The sequence below is a fragment of the Gadus chalcogrammus genome, chromosome 16, assembly GCF_026213295.1.
Source record: "Gadus chalcogrammus isolate NIFS_2021 chromosome 16, NIFS_Gcha_1.0, whole genome shotgun sequence".
Lineage (NCBI taxonomy): Eukaryota > Metazoa > Chordata > Actinopteri > Gadiformes > Gadidae > Gadus > Gadus chalcogrammus.
In genome coordinates this window covers 27,461,238-27,480,603 of record NC_079427.1, presented here as the reverse complement: position 1 = coordinate 27,480,603, position 19,366 = coordinate 27,461,238, and the positions used below count along the sequence as shown (strand labels likewise).

Genomic DNA, 19,366 nt, shown 5'->3' with positions numbered 1-19,366 from the left:
GCCAGTGCTTTTGGCTTCACTTATACGGACATGAGCTTGACAGACATCACTTCCAGTTGCATTAGTAATTTCACAGGAGTATTTCCCTGCAGCTGCTGGCCGGTCGCTGTAGAGGACCTCCAGAGAGCAGGTGGAGTCAGTAGTTAGGACATTATACTGGTATGACGCCCAGATCAACTTGTCGTCTTTCTTCCAGGTGACTTGGACCCTTTGGCTTCCAGTGTACTTGCACACTAGTTTCAGCGGTTGACCGACTATAAAACTAGTGTCTTCCAACTTCTTGATGAAGCGAACGGGCTCTGTGAGAAGCAGTGAGGAGAGAAGCAAGGTTAGTTAGGCATTAATGAGCAATATGGCGTTAGTCAGCATTAACTCTGAGACTACTACAGTATGGAATTGTGTAGTTGTATTAGACGTTGAGTGAAGTGTATCTCAACAAAATCCTCCACGTATTGGAAGGGAACATCTTCTGATCATTGTGCTTCAGACGTTACATTGAAGGAAAGAATCCCTAACTGTTGGAAGTCATGTTTACAGTAGTGTTTGATTCTTGTTTCCAGCATTGAAGAGAATAGTTGCATTATTCTCTGAAAACTGGCTTATGAGGGATATCATACACATTCTAAGGAAATGTAGATAGTTACTGAGGAGGTTAGCAGAGGAATGGAAAGTTCTTGCCAGGTTTGTGCTTTTGCCTTTACCTAGACGGACATGAGCGTGACAGACATCACTTCCAACTTCATTAGAAACTTCACAGGAGTATTTCCCTGCAGCTCCTGGGCGGTCGCTGTAAAGGACCTCCAGAGAGCAGGTGGAGTCAGTAGTTTGGACATTATACTGGTATGACGCCCAGATCAACTTGTCGTCTTTCTTCCAGGTGACTTGGACCCTCTGGCTTCCAGTGTATTTGCAAACTAACTTCAGAGGTTGACCCACTAAAAAGCGAGTGTCCTCCAACTTCTTGATGAAATGAACAGGCTCTGTGAGAAGCAGTGATGAGAGAAGCAAGTTAGTTAGGTATTAATGAGCAGTGTGGCGTTTGTTAGCATTGACCCTGAGACTACTACAGTAGGGAATGGTTTGGTCCTATCACAGACTGCAATACTTTCTCTCTATGAGACTCAAAAACATGCCCAGAATCAGCTACTAAGGGTAGTCCACACAAACACACGTTTTTTTTTTAAAGCTTATTTGTTCATTTGAGTTTCAGAAATCTTCACGTCACACCATCTGTATAACTAAACATCTGTCCATAGGGATTGCGCAACAATTGGAAGAGTAAAGATAAGCATGCCAGGTCAGTAGGAAGAAACAAGGTGAACCATATCGAGAGTATTGAACTTCTTCTTGAGATGCACCATTTCTCAGGCTCAGTGAAGGTTTACATTGAAACTCCAGATGGAGATATGGCCTGAGAAGTATTGACCTCAATATATCTATATGCCTCTGCAAGGCGTAGTAATGATTAATAATACTAGGTTGCCTTAAATTGCCATGCACAAACTCGAGGCCATGTCGTCAATATTTTCCAAAATCTCTGTCACAGATCCTCTCTAACACACAGAAAATAGAGGTAAAAACTCCTACACTGTTTAAAGTTATTTTCCAAAAGCTCAGAGTTCATCGACTTATAACATTGTTTTTTGATCCGATGAAAGGCCAAGACAAATAAATGAGTTCTTATACCGGGATCCTTAGGGGCTAGGCCAAAGACAACTAGTCGTTGATCTCTACCAGTTCCATTTTAGACATGCAGTGAACTGTATCTCCGAAAAATCCTCCAAGTATTAGAAGGGAAACATCTTCTGATCATTGTGCTTCAGGAGTTATGTTGAAGGAATGATTCCTTAGCTGTTAAAGATTTTGTTTACAGTAATGATTGTTTTATGTTTCAAGTATTGAAGAGACTAGTTACATTATTCTCTGTAAGCAGGCTTATGAGGGTTATCATGCACCATCTGAAGAAATGGAGATATTGACTAAGGAGGTTAGCACAGGAATAGAAAGCTGTTCGCGGGTGAATGCTTTTGCCTTTACCTAGACGGACATGAGCGTAACAGAAATCACTTCCAGCTGCATTAGTAATTTCACAGGAGTATTTCCCTGCAGCTGCTGGCAGGTCGCTGTAGAGGACCTCCAGAAAGCAGGTGGAGTCAGTAGTGTGGACATTATACTGGTATGACGCCCAGATCATCTTGTCGTCTTTCTTCCAGGTGACTTGCACCATCTGGCTTCCAATGTAGTTGCAAACTAGCTTCAGAGGTTGACCGACTCTAAAACTAGTGTCCTCCAGCTTCTTGATGAAGCGAACAGGCTCTGTGAGAAGCAGTGATGAGAGAAGCAAGGTTAGTTAGGTATTAAACAGCAATGTGCCGTTAGTCAGCATTAACCCTGAGACTACTACAGTATGGAATGGCTTGATCCTGTCAGAGAGTGCTGTACTGTCTCACGAGGAGATTAATGACACGCCAGGCATCACCTACTAAGGGTTGTCCAAACTTATGTGCTTATTTTTTAAAGCTTATTTGTCCGTTTCAGTTATCAGAAATATTCACATCACACCGTCTGCATAAAAAAATATATCTCTGTCCATAGGGAATGTAAAAACCGGTCCGAGGCATACCGATAGGCATGCCAGGTAAGTAGCGACGGAATAGTGAACTATTTGAAGCATATTGAGCATCTTCTTCAGCTGCCCCATTTTGAAGGTTCATTGAAACGAGGAGGGAGATGTGGACTGAGAAATATAGGGAGCAATACATCTATATGCATTCACAAGGCGCAGAAATTCTTAAGTTATTTCAGGTAGCCTTGAATTGCTTTGCAGTAATTTGATGGTCTGCATTTTCCAAAAGCTCAGTTTTACCAGTCCACACTATTACACAGAAAACAGTATTCAAGATTTATTCACCCTAGAAGGAGTTTTCCAAAAGCTCAGATTGAAGTGGCCGAAAACTTGGTATTGGTTTGGATGAATTGCCAAAACACAATGAAACAATACATTTTTCAAATAATTAAATGCACACGAGTAGGTCTAAGACAAATCGTCATGGATCTCTACTGATTCCATCTCAGATGTGCAGGGAAGTGTATCTCCACAACAACTTCAAAGTAGTGGAAGGAGATGAACTTCTCATCGTCATCCTTGCTTTAGACATTACTTTGAAGGAAAGATTTCCTAACTGTTAAAGATTGCGTTTACAGTAGTGATGTTTTCATGTTTCTAGTATCGAAGAGACTTGTTTAATTATTCTCTGTAAGGGGGCTTATGATCAGGTTAGATGAGGAATGGAAAGCTGTTGGCAGGTCAGAGTTTTTGCTTTTACCTAGACTGACATGGGCCTGACAGAAATCACTCCCAATTTCATTAGTTATTTCACAGGAGTATTTCCCTGCAGCTAATGGCCGGTCGCTGTAGAGGACCTCCAGAGAGCAGGTGGAGTCAGTAGTTAGGACATTATACTGGTATGATGCCCAGATCATTTTGTCGTCTTTCTTCCAGGTTACTTGGACCCTCTTGCTTCCAGTGTACTTGCACACCAGCTTCAGAGCTTGACCCACTGAAAAGCGAGTGTCCTCCAGCTTCTTGATGAAGCGAACAGGCTCTGTGAGAAGCAGTGATGAAAGGAGCAAGGTTAGTAAGGTATTAATGAGTAATTTGGCATTAGTCAGCACTAACCCTGAGACTACGACAGTATGTAATGGCTTCGTCTTATCGGAGACTGCTATACTGTCTCACCAGGTGATAGAGGGACAAGCCCAATATTGCCTTCCAAGGCTAGTCCACGTGGTACTTGTATTTTTTCAAAACCAGTTTGTCAGTTTCGGTTTTTAAAAATTGTCATGTCCACTCCATCTGTTTTACAATATATCTCTATCCAAGGGGTTCGCCAAAAGTATTGGAAGTACTCCGTTAAGTTTGCCCGGTCAGTAAGGAAGGAAGTCTAACTATTTGGTGCGTTTTGAGCAAGTTTTCAGCTGCGCCATTTTCTGAAGTTCGGGTATGGTGTACATTGAAAATCTGAGGGAGACGTGGACTAAGAAGTATTGGGTTCAGTATATTTATATGCCTCTACAAAGGGCAATAATGATTAAGTAACACTAGATTGCTCTGAATTGTCATGGACAAATTCGAGGGCAGGTGGTAAACATTTTTGAAAAGCTGAGTTCCACCGGTCAACAATAATGTATTCATTTTTTTTATAACATCTCAACCCTGAAATTACTTTTCAAAAAGCTAAATTTTCAATGACCTAAAACAGTGTTTTAGTTTGGATGAAAGGCATGACACAACTTGTCAAGGATTTCTTTGAGGTCCATCTTAGATGTTCAGTGAAGTGTATCTTCACAACATCCTCAAAGTAGTGGAAGGACATGACTATTTTTGTTATTCTATGTAAGCAGGCTTATGGGGGTTATCAAGCACCATCTGAGGAAAGGATATAGTTACCGAGAAGGTTAGCAGGAGAATGGAAAGCTTTTGCGATGCCAGTGCTTTTGGCTTCACTTATACGGACATGAGCTTGACAGACATCACTTCCAGTTGCATTAGTAATTTCACAGGAGTATTTCCCTGCAGCTGCTGGCCGGTCGCTGTAGAGGACCTCCAGAGAGCAGGTGGAGTCAGTAGTTAGGACATTATACTGGTATGAAGCCCAGATCATCTTGTCGTCTTTCTTCCAGGTGACTTGCACCATCTGGCTTCCAATGTAGTTGCAAACTAGCTTCAGAGGTTGACCGACTCTAAAACTAGTGTCCTCCAACTTCTTGGTGAAGCGAACAGGCTCTGTGAGAAGCAGTGATGAGAGAAGCAAGGTTAGTTAGGTATTAAAGAGCAATGTGATGTTAGTCAGGATTAACCCTGAGACTACTTGAGTATAGAATGGTTTGGTCCTATCAGAGACTGCTAAACTGCCTCACTGAGAGAAGCAAGGTTAGCCCTGCACCACCTTCTAAACCCATGTGCAGGGCCGTTGCACCAAATCCTGGGCCCCTATACAAGAGGTACTGATGGCCCCCCCCCCCGAATTCCCAATAGTATCTGCCTGCGTCCTGCAAGACGGAGGCGTAACTTGTAGTAGGAGGCGTAACTTGTACTAGGAGGCGTAACTTGTTCTTTTCTAAATCGCGGTAAACAAAAAGCGTTGTAAATCAGGGTTCACACGAGATCTTCATTGAAGTCGGGTCTTCCGATATTCATGACGGTAAGTCAATTTAAGGCCTAATATTTTAGGTCCGAGTTGCGGTCATTTATGTACCCGCGCACCACTGCTACATACAGATCACTTCCGCGATTTAGAAAAGTACGAGACACGCCTCCGACTACAAGTTACGCCTCCGACTACATGTTACGCCTCCTAGTGCAAGTTACGCCTCCTCCGACTACATGTTACGCCTCCTACTACAAGTTACGCCTCCGTCTTGCAGGACGCAGACAGACCCACCTCCGAATTCCCCCTACCAGCCCCCTGCGCTGAATTGTTGACGGGGGGGGGGGGGGGGGGGTAGAGAACAATTGTTGACGGGGGGGGGGGGGGGGGGGGGGGAGACGAGGCCGTGTGCGACTCCTAACACTATGGGCTGGTGTATGATTCAAATTCTTTTTTCTTTTTTTTTGCCATGGGCCCCCCCTCTGCCTTGGGCCCCCCCACGACTGCCTCACTTTCCCCCGCAGTCCGTCGGCCCTGCACATGTGTATGCTTATTTATAAAGCTTATTTACTCCTTTCATTCTGGAAAAAGGTCCTTTCTACGCCATCTGCTCAACAAAATATTGCTGTCCATAGAATAATGCAAAAACAATTTAAAATACTCCGATAAGCTCTCCCCGTCAGTTGGGGGCAAAAACTCCAAACATTGTGTATCCAAACACAGTGTATTGAGCATGTTTTAAGCTGCACCGATTTCTAAAGTTCAGTGAAGGTGCAGATTGAAAATCACACCGTCGCAAAAGGTGAAGGTGACTTTAACCGAAGGTCAATACTGGAAAGATTTTTATCTTTCCAGTATTGAAGAGACTAGTTTAGTTATACTCTGTAAGCAGGCTTATTAGGGTTATCGTGCACCATCTGAGAAAATGGAGATAGTGACTGAGGAGGTAAGCAAAAGAATGGAAAGCTGTTGGCAGGTCAGTGCTTTTGCCTTTACCTAGACTGACATGAGCGTGACAGACATCACTTCCAGTTGTATTAGTAATTTCACAGCAGTATTTCCCTGCAGCTGCTGGCCGGTCGCTGTAGAGGACCTCCAGAGAGCAGGTGGAGTCAGTAGTTAGGACATTATACTGGTAGGATGCCCAGATCATCTTGTCATCTTTCTTCCAGGTGACTCGGACCCTCTGGCTTCCTGTGTACTTGCACACTAGTTTCAGAGGTTGACCTACTAAAAAGCGAGCGTCCTCCAGCTTCTTTATAAAGCGAACAGGCTCTGTGAGAAGCAGTGATGAAAGAAGCAAAGTTAGTTACGTTTTTAGGAGCAATGTGGTGTTAGTCAGCATTAACCCTGAGACTACTGAAGTATCAAATGGCTTGGTCCTATCAGACTGATAGACTGGTGTCTGAGAGAACCAACAGAAGCAAGGTTAGCCCTGCCTCACATTCTAAGGCCAGTCCACATGACTATGGGTAATTTTTAAAGCTTATTTGTTCCTTTCATTCTTGAAAAAGGTACCTGTCTACACCATCTGTTTAACAAAATATCACAGTCCATAGGAGAATGCAAAAACTATTGGAAGTACTCCGATAAGATTTACTGGCAGTAGGGTGCAGGAATTCTAACCGTTTAGAGCGTATTGAGCATGTTTTTCAGCTGCACCAATTTCTAATGTTCGGTGAAGTTGTAAATTGAAAATCTGAGGGAGATGTAGAATAAGAAGTATTCAGATCAGTATATCTATATGCCTCCAGAAGGGGCAGCAATGATTAAGTCATACTAGGTTGCCACGGACGAAATTTGAGAACATGAGGTCAGCGTTTTCCAAAAGCTGAGTTATACACACTGAAAAAAATAGTTGAAAACATTTCCATCCTTGAAGGACATTTGCCAAAGCTCAGTTTTCAATTACCTAAAACATTGTTTTAGTTTGGTTGAAAGGCCAAAATACTGTGATATTGAAAAATACTTGGGTACGTATGTACTAGGTCTATTAGAACTAGCAAAGGATTTCTTAAAGTTCCATCTAAGATGTGCGGTGAGGTGTATCTCCACAACCTCCTCAAAGTAGGGGAAGGACATGAACTTCTGATTATCATCGGTGCTTTCGACATTGTATTGAAAGAAAGATCCCTAAATGGTAAAAATTATTTTATAGTAATGATTGATAAAATGTTCCAATACTGAAGAGACTAGTTGTGTTATTCTCTGTAAGCAGGCTTATGAGGGTAACCAGCACCATCTGAGGAAATGGAGATAGTGACTGAGAAGGATAGGAGCGGAATGGAAAGCTGTTGGCAGGTTAGTGTTTTTGTCTTTACCTAGACGGACATGGGCCTGACAGAAATCACTTCCAGCTCCATTAGTAATTTCACAGGAGTATTTCCCAGCCGCTGCTGGGCGGTCGCTGTAGAGGACCTCCAGAGAGCAGGTGGAGTCAGTAGTTAGGACATTATACTGGTATGATGCCCAGATCAACTTGTCGTCTTTCTTCCAGGTGACTTGGACCCTCTGGCTTCCAGTGTACTTGCACACTAGTTTCAGAGGTTGACCGACTCTAAAACTAGTGTCCTCCAACTTCTTGATGAAGCGAACGGGTTCTGTGAGAAGCAGTGATGAGAGAAGCAAGGTTAGTTTGGTATTAATGAGCAATGTGCCGTTAGTCAGCATTAACGCTGAGACCTCTACAGTATGGAATGCCTTGGTCTTATCAGAGATCTTATCTGTAGTTTCTCATCAGGAGAAGCTAGGTTAACCCATCATCACGTTCTAAGGCCAGTCCACATGAATGTGGGTATTTTTTATAAGCTTATTTGTTCCTTTCATTCTGGAGTTTTTGTTCACACCATCTGTTTAACAAAATATCGTTAGGAGAAGGTCCATATACCATCCACTGGAGAACGCAATAACTATTGGTAGTTCTCAGATAAGCTTGCCGGGTCAGTAGGGGTCAGGAAGTCTAACCATTGAGTACATTTTTCAGCTGGGCCAATTCTAAAGTTTGGTAAAGGTGTACATTGAAAGTCTGATGGCGATGTGGAACAAAAAGTATTGTGTTCAGTATATGATAAGCCTCCACAAGGCGCAGTAATGATTAGCTATTTCTAGGTTGCTCTGAATTGCCATGGACGAATTCAAGGACATGAGGTCAGTGTTTTCAAAAAGCTGAGTTTCACCGGTCAATAGAAAATGACAGAAAAGGGTTTAAAACATTTTCACCCTGGAAAGACTTTTTCAAAAGCTCAGTTTTCAGTGCCCTAAAACATTGTTTTGGTTTTGATGAAAGGCCGAAACAAGACAACTAGTCAAGGAGTTCTTCCAGTTCCATCCTAGAAGTGCAGCGAACTGTATCTCCACAACATCCTCAAAGTAGTGTAAGGACATGAACTTCTGATTGTCAAGAGACTAGTTTTGATATTCTCTGGAAGCATGCTCTTGATGGTAATCATGCACCACTTGAGCAAATGGAGATAGTGACTGAGGAGGTTAGCAGAGGAATGGAAAGCTGTTGGCAGGTCAGTGCTTTTGCCTTTACCTAGACTAACATGAGCGTGACAGACATCACTTCCAGCACCATTAGTAATTTCACAAGAGTATTTCCCTGCAGCTGCTGGGCGGTCGCTGTAGAGGACCTCCAGAGAGCAGGTGGAGTCGGTAGTTAGGACATTATACAGGTATGACACCCAGATCATCTTGTCGTCTTTCTTCCAGGTGACTTGGACCCTCTGGCTTCCACTGTACTTGCACACTAGTTTAAGAGGTTGACCTACTAAGAAATGAATGTCTTCCCGATTAAGTGAACGGGCTCTCTGAGAAGCATTGATGAGAGAAGCAAGGTTAGTTAGGTATTAAAGAGCAATGTGGCATTAGTAAGACTTCTTCTGTATAGTACTACTGGTCTTTTGTTTCATCTATTGTCCCATCTACTGTGTCCTGTCTCACCTCCTACTGGGCAGAACATTTTAGTAATGCAGTAATCAGTGAATATTTAGGTAGAAGATTTGAGCATCACCTTTAACAGTTACTATGCACCTGCAGGATTCAGATGCCACCCGGTTTTCAGCCTTACAGATATATTCTCCATCATCAAATGTGGTTGTCTTACTCAATTTCAGAGTGGCAACACCTTTTGAAAAGTCCATTGAGCAAGTATAGGACTTGCATATTTTTCCGTTTGCTTTAAACCAAGCTACTGAGATGTCAGGTGTTCCTGCGATACGGCAGCTCAGGGTAAGGGCATCACCGGCAGATACTTCTGATGGCTTCAATTCTTCAACAAAGTAAGGTCGTTCTACAGTAACAGATGAAGTGGTTAGTTTTAGCCGGGAGGATAAAGTAATGATTGAATGTTTAAACTACTAGTAGACCAAGACTTGTAAAGTTTTACCTAAAATAGAGATTTGAGCTTCACACTTGTCACTTCCAACTCCGTTGTCAACATTACAAGAGTATGTTCCAGCTGCCTCCATCTTGTCACTGTTGAGGACCTCCAGGACACAAGAGGTGTCTGTTTTTATGACGTTGTACTGGTAAGAAGCCCAAATTAAGTCACCGTCTTTCCACCAGGTCACCTCCACCCGGGGGGTGCCAGCAAATGTGACTTCAAGCCTCAGAGGCACTCCTTTCTCACAGGAAATGTTCCTTAGCTTCTTCACAAAGTGAACCGGTTCTGGTAAAGTAATAATGTTGGTTAGTTTCAGTAATATCTCATTCACAAGCAGGCGCTGACAAAAAAAAGAATACATTTTCTCAGGTTAATTGTAATTCTAACCAACCTTTTACAAACATGATGAATGAGCAGCTTTCCTTCCCAGCATCATTGATGGCCTGACAGGTATATTCCCCTGCATGGCTCTTCTCCACAGCGTTCAGCACAAGAGTAGCTACACCCTCCTTCAGGGTAACATCACAGCCCCTTCCATGGAGCATTTCTTTAGCTCCCCTGAACCATCTCACCTTGAGAGGCCCACTGCCCTTCACTCTGGCCGAGAACGTGACATTTTTTCCAGGGAGACTTTCTTTCATGTCAGGTGTTTCCAGAAAAGAGGGAGATTCTAATTTGAAGAAAGGAAGTGTTGTAAAATACATTTGACCTTTCTGGTATGCAGGAGATCCCATTGTGGATTAAAATATGTTTCAGCCATGGTGATTCCTTCTATACTTTAACTACAAACCTTTGACAGTCATCAAAGCGCTAGTTTCACTGCTTCCTGCAGCATTAGTAGCTTTGCAGGTGTATTTCCCACAGTCAGACAACTGGACAGTTGGAACTTTGATTTTACATGTGTTATCAATGAGGCTTAAGTCAAAGCTTGGGCAACCCTTGATCTCCTGGCCATTGTGGAACCAGGTGGTGGTGAAAGGAGCTGAACCAGCCACCTTACACTCCATCTCTCCTGGTCGACCAGCAACTAGATTAATGTCTCTCAGCTTCCGTATGAATGTTGCTGGAATCATCTTATCTGTTATACAAAAATACTTTGCTTTCAAATATGTCCTGGCACATCATCAGGATGGAATCATATTGGATGATAATTAGACTAAAGATGTGATGTATACTGACCTGAGACAGAGAGTTTAATATTGCAGGATGCTTTCCCAATGTTATTTTGGATCTCTAGCTTGTACACTCCTGTATCTGCCTTGTCAGCAGGTTGAATCATCAGAATCATCACTTTATTTGAAAAAGACAACTTCAACTTTGTGCTGGTAGACAGCTCTTGGTTGTCCTTGAACCACCTGGGCTTGAGCTCTGCTGAGCCTGATACCGATACCTCAAGAGCTGCACTGTCTCCTGACTTCACATTTAAAGTCTCAGGGTAATCCACAATAGCAGCAGGTTCTAGAAATTATGAAAGAACAGGTAAAAATAATTTGATCCTATAAGATAATATGCTTGACCTAAAGTGTAATGAAGTCCAATGGTATACAGACCTAGAACAGTGACCAGCGAGACGCACTCGGCCAGGCCAGAGTCGTTCCTGAGCTGGCAGGTGTATTTACCAGATGTGGTGTGGTCTGTTGTTGGAACTGTGAGGGTGGCCTCACCATTAAGATAACTGATAATCCTGTTTTCACCCTCCCTGAGGATGTGATCCTTGTCCTGAACCCAGGACACAGTAATAGGTTCAGAGCCTTTAACTTTAGCTGTCAGCGTGAGTTGCTGACCAGCTCTTATCGACTGCTCCGCCAGTTTCTGGACGAAAGATGGTGGTTCTGGATGATTGATAAAGAAAATATGTTGGCGTGGGAAGATGATTTGAATCAAGGTTTTGGCATAATTGTAAGAGTCCCTGCTGGTAATTGCTGGAAATAGTACAAACCTCTCAAGTTAACGGTGGCATGGCAGGTGTTACTTCCTACATTGTTTGTTACTCTGCATTCATATAAACCAGCGTCTGTCATGTCTAGCTTCATGATGTGAAGAGCAGCCGAAGCTCCTTCACTGACCATGCGGTATTTATGGTTCTCCTTCAAGGTTCTCTTTTCTTTGTACCAGTTCACTTGGAAAGGAGGAGTTCCGTACAGCTCACAGTGCAAGCTACCATCTTTTCCTTTGACGACTTCCAGTATTTCCGGCATTTTAATGAAAGATGGAGGCTCTAGAAAGTAAAATAACGCTGTTAACAAGGGTGATGTTCTTTGTCAAGCAGTGTTGTTTGCACACTGGGAAGAAAGATTGTCATGCTTGTGTTCAATCCATGCATGAATAACATCAGACAGAATCAGTCGACATCATTAGTGATGGAGGGCATTTACTGAAATGGGAATGTAGCTCCTATCATGCCACAAGTTGTAGGTCATTTCATCAGTGGTTGGGATAAATATTTGTGTTTTAAAGAATCATGCTTTCCAACACAATGAGACATCCATGTTCCATGCTTGAGGAATTTCAAATCATAAATGTGAACACAGCGAGGATACTTCATTAAAATATTGTACATAGGGATCGTCAGTCTTCGACTTTCATGCTCCTTCAATTCTTTACAGAATCCCACACGAAGAAAACAGGGTTACATGATGAGTCGATTCAGGGTCTGACCTTGAACTGTGAGTACAGTGCTGCAGCTTGCATTACCAGCATCATTGTACGCTTCACAGGTGTAGACTCCGTTATCCTCAACACTTGTGGTACGCAGCTTAAGGTATGCAGTAGAATCAGCAAATCCTATATTATAGTTGTCTCCCACGGTAAGCTTTTGGTCATTTTTGTACCAGCATAGTTTTATAGAGGTTGCATTGTTCGTCTTGCACTCAAAGCGGTGGCTCTCGCATTGCTTTACAAACGTACTGGGAGGTAGCTTCACCAAGAACTGAGGGGGTTCTGCAAGGTAAAAAAAACAAGAAGTTAATATGGGAGAAATCCAGACTTTGTCTAATGGGTGAACAGAAGATGTGACCTGAGAATGAGATACCGAAAGAATATTTTGCAGTTTAGGCTGCAAAGGAAGCATGGTAAGTCACTTGGAGGGGGCATGATCCGTGGAATGGAATAAGTTAAATCAAGAAAAATAGTTAATTCAGTGGAGGTGGACAAAAAAGAAAAGTCCAACCTTTCACAATCAACTCTGCTGCACATTTCTCAGTGCCTGCTTGGTTGGTAACTTGACAAGAATAAATCGCAATTTGCAATGCTCCAACAGAGTGAAGGATTATTGTAGAAGAGGATGAATTTGTTTTGATGACACATGACGGACTGCTGAAGAGTTTGATGTTGTCTTTAAACCATTTAACAGTGAAAGGAGGAGTTCCTTCAAACATACTCCTCAGATGGACAAAAGAGTTTTGAAGCACATTCTGAGATTCCGGTCAATCTATGAATTTGGGTGGCACCGAAACCCACACAGAAAAGACATTATATAAAGCCGATCGACATTTAAACAGAGAATAAATAGATTAAACTAATAAGTTCTAACCTTTAGCTGTAAGTACTCCACTGCATACACAACTCCCTGCTTGGTTAATTATTCTACAGTAATATTCCCCTGTGTCATTGCTCTCACTGAGTCTCAGCTGCAATAAGATGGTATTTTCTGCATGGCTCCTCTTGCCTCCTTTTTTCCAATCATCGAATATTGGCAGAGAGCCAGCTGCTTTACACTCAAAGGTTACATGTGAGGCCCAGATCTCCTGAATGCTGGTTAATTTCTTAATGAATGATGAAGGAATTGCTCCACCTGTATTAAAGAGTCACATTAACAAATGGTAAGAAACTGAGGGAAAAAGGTTCTCAAACCCTAAGACTTGAACTTCTGACCTGCAACAAGCAAATTAACCTTCCACCTGAAAGAACTAGAGTCTGTAGCCTCAACCATCTTGCGTCTCCCAACTGAGAAGACTAAATATTAAGTTAACTGAGTTCCTCAGAATGGGTATAATGTCTGCTCAACAGCAGATTTCTGCCATCTTTGCCCCATTTTGTTACTATCTTAGGTGTTCCCGCTATCCTGCATTCCAAGCTGACAGGATCCCCCAGTCGATTTGACCACCTCTTGCGTTTCTTTGATTTGAAGTAGTGCTATGGAAACCAAGGGTGATAAGTAATGCGTATCATGCAAAGCTATCCTCATTCTGGATCTCACATATATAGTATCCAGATTCTGTCTTTTCAAATAACAGCTCAATCGAGGTGGAGGTGTTGGACTCAACCAAAGAGCAAGTCAGAGGGTCAAAGATGGGATGCCGGAGATCAGCACATTCAACTTGACCTTTAACCCAGGTGAAACAGACATGGATTCTAGCTTTTTTATACCTGTTGGTTCTGTTAGTGGATGAAATGTGATATTTCACTTATACAAATTAAACCTAACCTTTGATTAAAAGGATGCCAGAACAATGCTAAGGATAACAGCTAGCTTTGTTTCTAGCTGTGCAGGTACAGCTGCCACAGTCTTTACTGTCAAGACGAGAGATTTCCCAGAAAGCCACATTCTGGATCTCCTTCTCATCTTTGTACCACAAATTACCAACATTTCAATGCAAATGTTAAGACAATGACAAATGCAGTAAATGCATGTGAAGAAGGTCCAACAAACCTGTCACTGTGAGAACAGCAACACATTTCTGACTTCCGGCTTCATTGTGGACATGACAGACATATTTCCCACTGTGCGTCTTCTGAGTGTTTTTCAAATTCAACATGGCAGTTTTGGCCTCATAAGACATCTTGATGTGCTCATCTTCTTTGAGCTCACAGTTGTCTTTGACCCAGGATACCTCCATGGGGAGTGATCCGGTTAGCATGCACTTGAGAGAGACCTCTGAGCCCACCTGGTACGTCAGGTCCTCTAGTCTCTGAACAAATGATGGTGGTTCTAGTGAAAGAAGATCACACAGACATCTAGAGTCCATCCATGTTTATATATAGATATATACATAGTAAACAGCGTCCACAAGAGCCCGTATGTTTAGCGACAGATGTTCAATAAATTGGCTTGTTTGTTAGAGTACGTTGTAATACATGAAACACCTTGAAAACTAACCTTTCAGTGATATGTGACAATAACTAGATATTTCTCCGACTTCATTTGTAACAGTGCACTGGTACTTCCCAGCATCTCCGGCCTCACACTTGGAGACCATAAGTTTAATGGTGTCTTTTTCAAAATGGATGTAATGCCTTCGGTCATTTTGGATGGGCTCACCATTATGGGAGCAATATATTTCAAAGGGGGAAGAGCCTGAGACTCTTCCTTCCAAGACAATGTCGCATCCCTTTACCAGGGTGGCAGACCTTAGAGGCCTCACAAAAACAGGGGGCTCTACAGTGGAGAAACGGTATTGTCACTTTCACTTTCACACACACACACACACACACACACACACACACACACACACACACACACACACACACACACACACACACACACACACACACGTAACCTTGACATGAAAAGATGAAACCAACCTTTGACTGTTACAGTACAGCTGCAGTGATTGCTACCAGCCGCACTCGACGCCACACAGACATATTCTCCACTATCGTCCACGCTATTGTCTATCACCTCCAAAGATGCCACTGAGTTAGAGAAACGCACCAGCTGTCTGTAGTTTGAAATGATCTCACAGCCATTCCTAAACCACTTCACACTAAGCCCAGGGCTGTCCTCTACTTTGCAAGACAATGTCAGAGGCTGTCCCGTTTTCACTAGGCGTGAGGGAACAAGCTTCAATGAAAAGGTTGGTGGTTCTGTAAATAACAGCATTAATTAGGACAAATAAACATACATGAAGACAGAACAGCAGGGTACATCGTCTGAGAGAAAAATGTAAACAGCACCTTTCACAACGAGGACAGCAGTACAGTCCACTTTCCCAGCATCGTTGGATACTTGGCATGTGAACTTAGCAGAGTCGCTGGGTTTCACTGAGTGGAGTTCCAAGGTGCTGGATAAGGCATCTTTCTTAATTAAATATGAGCCTCCAGTGGAAATTTCCTTTTCTTCCCTGAACCACTTGACAGCCAGAGGAACTGTTCCAGTGAAGGCTGATTTCAAAGAAATAGTGGAGCCTTCTTTTACCTCCCGGTTATCTGGTTTCACTGTAAAAGCTGGGGGTTCTAGAAAAACAATGTTAACAAATTCATGGTCATGGTCATCATCAACTTATAGTCGGAATGGATCTCTCTGTTCCTACACTGACCAATGGTATTTGAATGTAACTTTTCTGACCTTTGATACAGAGAGTTCCAGTGTCGTCCTTTTGACCAGCAACGTTGGTCAGTCGGCATCTATAATTGCCTCCATCACTTTGCCCCAGGCTCCTTATAAGGAGAGCGGCCATGTTCTCCCTCGTTTCAACCTTATATTTTGTATCACTGTGGATCTCTTTATCATCTCTGTACCAGCAAACAACAATTGGTTGGGTCCCACAGAATTTGCATTCCAAGGTAATATCATTACCAATATTTGCATTAAGTTTCTTTAGAGTTTTAGTGAAGGAAGGGGGAACTGCTCGACCTGTGTAAGAAAATGGATGGTCACTGGGAGTACTTTTAAAAACTCTCAACTAAGAAATTCTGGACGTTATTTGCACTTAAAACTAACCTAGGACGGTAACAGAGCTTTTGCACTGGTCCTTGCCCACTTTGTTTGACACCTCCATCCTGAATTCAGAAGATTCTTCTTTTGCTGCTGCCAGAATTTTTAACATGGCAGTTTTCTCCTTCAGAGTGATTTTGTATTTACGACCACTCGTCACCTCCTTTCCATCTTTAAACCATTGCACCTTGAGGTCTGGGCTTCCAGCGATTGTACATTCCAAGGTGGCTGAATCTCCTGCAGTCACACTAATGGACTCTGCAGGTTCTACGATTCTGGCGGGTTCTGAGGTAAGATATTATCATTTTATTAATATAACACTTTAATAGCCTCTACATTAGTAAAACAATCGGCTTGTTCAAAGAAAGATTGACCAAAACTAACCTTGGACTGTTAGAACAGCTTCACATGTCTGACGTCCTGCAGCATTTTCAACTTGGCAGGCATACTTTCCAGCATTTGCCACCTCAACAGATGAGAATGTAAGGCTGGCAACATTGTTCTCCAACCTCATGCTCATATTGGCATTGTCATCTCTTAGGATCTCAGAGTCTTTCGTCCATTTAACAGTGAGGGGAGCTGATCCTTTTATACTGCCCTGAAGTTTGACTGTGTTTCCTAACACAGCCACAATGCTCTCAACTCTCTTTGAGAATGCTGGGGGTTCTGAAATCATTTTTGCAACAATCAAATATTCATACTAAGAGATGATTGTTACCGAAAGAGAAATAGCAAACATTTGGTTATTTTTTAACACCAACCTTTCTGCTTAGCCATTGCCTTGGAGGATGCTACACCAACTGCATTTGATACATCACACTTATAATCTCCAATATCAGAACTTTCAAAAGAATGGATCTCAAGTGAAGACATGGAGCCCTGTGACACTATTCTGTATTTCCCGCCTGCAGAAATACGTTTTCCATTCTTCAGCCAGGTCACCTCAAACGGTGTTGAGCCTTCAATCTCACAGTCAAACATGGCAACAGATCCTCTCACTGCTTCAACAGAAAGCAGGTCCTTCATGAAACTAGGGGGTTCTGAGAGAGAACACACAATTTGCTTAGTACATTTATTTAAAATTTCTTTATAGTCCCCAATAATGCCTATCAAGCTTACAGACCTTTCACAGTAACTTTACTGGTGCAGCTCTCACAGCCTGACTCGTTTAGGACCTCACAGGTGTAGTTTCCACTGTCTGACAGCATGACACTTCTCAGCTCCAGAGTAGCAACACTGTCCTTCAGGCTGATGCTATACCTTTCCCCTGGGGACAGCTCTCTGTCGTTGAGGAACCAAGATGTTTGAAGGTCTGGGGAACCGCTAACAATGCACTGCAGTCGAGCAGAGCTGCCCTGCTTCCAGGCTACAGTGCTCTCCAGCCTCTTTATGAAGCTTGGAGCCTCTGCACAGGATGGTCCCATGGTTACAGAGATGGAAAATATCAAGACGGCATCATATAACACAATATAAACTAAGAATTGACCATCAAAAGGGGGGAAGCAGGTTACTGGGTTCTTTCTGGGTTGTTCATTTCCAGTACTGCATATTTGCAAGAGCTTCAAAAGCTGCAATATTCATGAAATTATCTAAATGGTCTTACCTTGCACCCTGACTGTGGCAGAGCATGTTGTACTTCCAGCGTCGTTTGTGGCTTTGCATACATATTGGCCACAATCTTTCAGTGTGATCTTTGGGATATCAAGCGTGACCCTTTTCTTCTCAAAAGAGAGTTTACAATCGGGAGATTGGTGGACTTTTCGCCCATCTCTGGTCCACATAATGGTCACCCCAGTGTCCTTGTCCACCTGGGCCTCCAGGTGGAGAGAAGCCCCAACAACAGCTGCCACAGAGCCAAGGGGTGTCACGAAGCTGGGCGTGGCAATGACACTGAGCTCTGTGCTGCACATAGCGATCCCAGCGCTATTAGACACTCTACAGAGGTAAACCCCCTGGTCTGACAGCTCCACATTGGGGATTTCAAGAGTGTGTTTATTCTTTTCTGAAGAGGTGTGGTAGTGTGGTACATCAGGTAAGACTTGATCGTCTTTGTGCCAGACAATATTGAGTGGATCCGATCCTGTTACTACATACTGCATGGTGGACTTCTTTCCCACACACACAACCTGAGATTCAGGCTTACGTATAAACGCTGGAAGGAAGGTTTCTATGAAAAATTTAAAGAAAATTGTCACAAAGATATTATACCCTGTCCAAAAATGAAAAAGCCAACCTCTCAACCTTGAAGAGAAGCCAAAAATAATAACAAAAACAGCCCCAGCATAATGGTTGCCAGGCTTATAATGGAATGAGGAACAAAAGCCTACTTAGCCAACACCAATAGAAAGGAAAGGTTTCAGCAGCAAAAATGAATAAAAAAAGTACTTTATACAGAAAGAGGATTTAAAGACCACGCTGTGGTTCTCTTACCGGTGACGTTCAGGGTGATGGAGCAGCTGTCGGAGCCGTGCTGGTTTGAGGCCTTGCAGCAGTACTCCCCGCTGTCAGCTTTAGTGGGGCTTATAAGCTCTAGAGAGGAGACATTGAAGCGGCTGATGATCCTGCATCTGTCCCCATCTTTAATAGGCTTTCCTTCCTTGAACCATTTGAAGTTGACATTTGGAGCATCCTCAGTGTCACATTCAAACTTGGCGTTGTTCCCAACATTGACCTCCAGGGGCACTGGTCTGTGCCTGAATACCGGTTTCACTGCAGGAAAGGAAAAACATTCAGTACATGGATCCTATGGAAGGGTTACACTTAACTGGCGAGATGGTGAACCTAGGATATGAAACATGGAAGGATTATACTGGAGGGGGTGGTGGTTAACTGGTGAAATCAGGAAAACCGAGGATGGAAGGTTAACCTAATGTGATTGGAGGAGGAAATGCTGTTAGGAAGCATGGATGAGCTGGGAAAAGAGAAGAGAATGCATGCAGACAAAGGCTCAGGAGGGGTGAGGAAAGAGTGGAAGACATGGTAGATTCCCCGATGAAGATGAGTGGATGTATATATATATATATATATATAATAATATATTAGCACTTTGAGAATTCTGATGTAAAGTGCTCTTAATTAAATATATTATAATTATTATTTGATTATTATAATAATCAAATAATGATTTATTTGATTGTTTTTTTTGTTTTGTTTTGTCTTGTTTTTGTTTTATTTATT

At 42.7% G+C, this 19,366-nt stretch overlaps 1 protein-coding gene across 1 annotated transcript in view; it reads right to left on the bottom strand.

Moving 5' to 3' along the window:
• Positions 1-19,366, bottom strand: part of ttn.1 (titin, tandem duplicate 1) — a 253,662-nt gene that overhangs the window by 199,615 nt on the left and 34,681 nt on the right. Inside the window, exons 42-52 of the mRNA XM_056612257.1 lie at positions 18,620-18,898; positions 17,793-18,356; positions 17,313-17,594; positions 16,951-17,229; positions 16,574-16,855; positions 16,196-16,474; positions 15,821-16,108; positions 15,430-15,708; positions 15,058-15,339; positions 14,633-14,911; positions 14,186-14,464 (exon numbers count right to left, since the gene is read on the bottom strand). Of these exons, the coding sequence (XP_056468232.1) occupies positions 14,186-14,464; positions 14,633-14,911; positions 15,058-15,339; positions 15,430-15,708; positions 15,821-16,108; positions 16,196-16,474; positions 16,574-16,855; positions 16,951-17,229; positions 17,313-17,594; positions 17,793-18,356; positions 18,620-18,898 (3,372 nt within the window). The remainder of the gene's footprint in view (positions 1-14,185; positions 14,465-14,632; positions 14,912-15,057; positions 15,340-15,429; positions 15,709-15,820; positions 16,109-16,195; positions 16,475-16,573; positions 16,856-16,950; positions 17,230-17,312; positions 17,595-17,792; positions 18,357-18,619; positions 18,899-19,366) is intronic.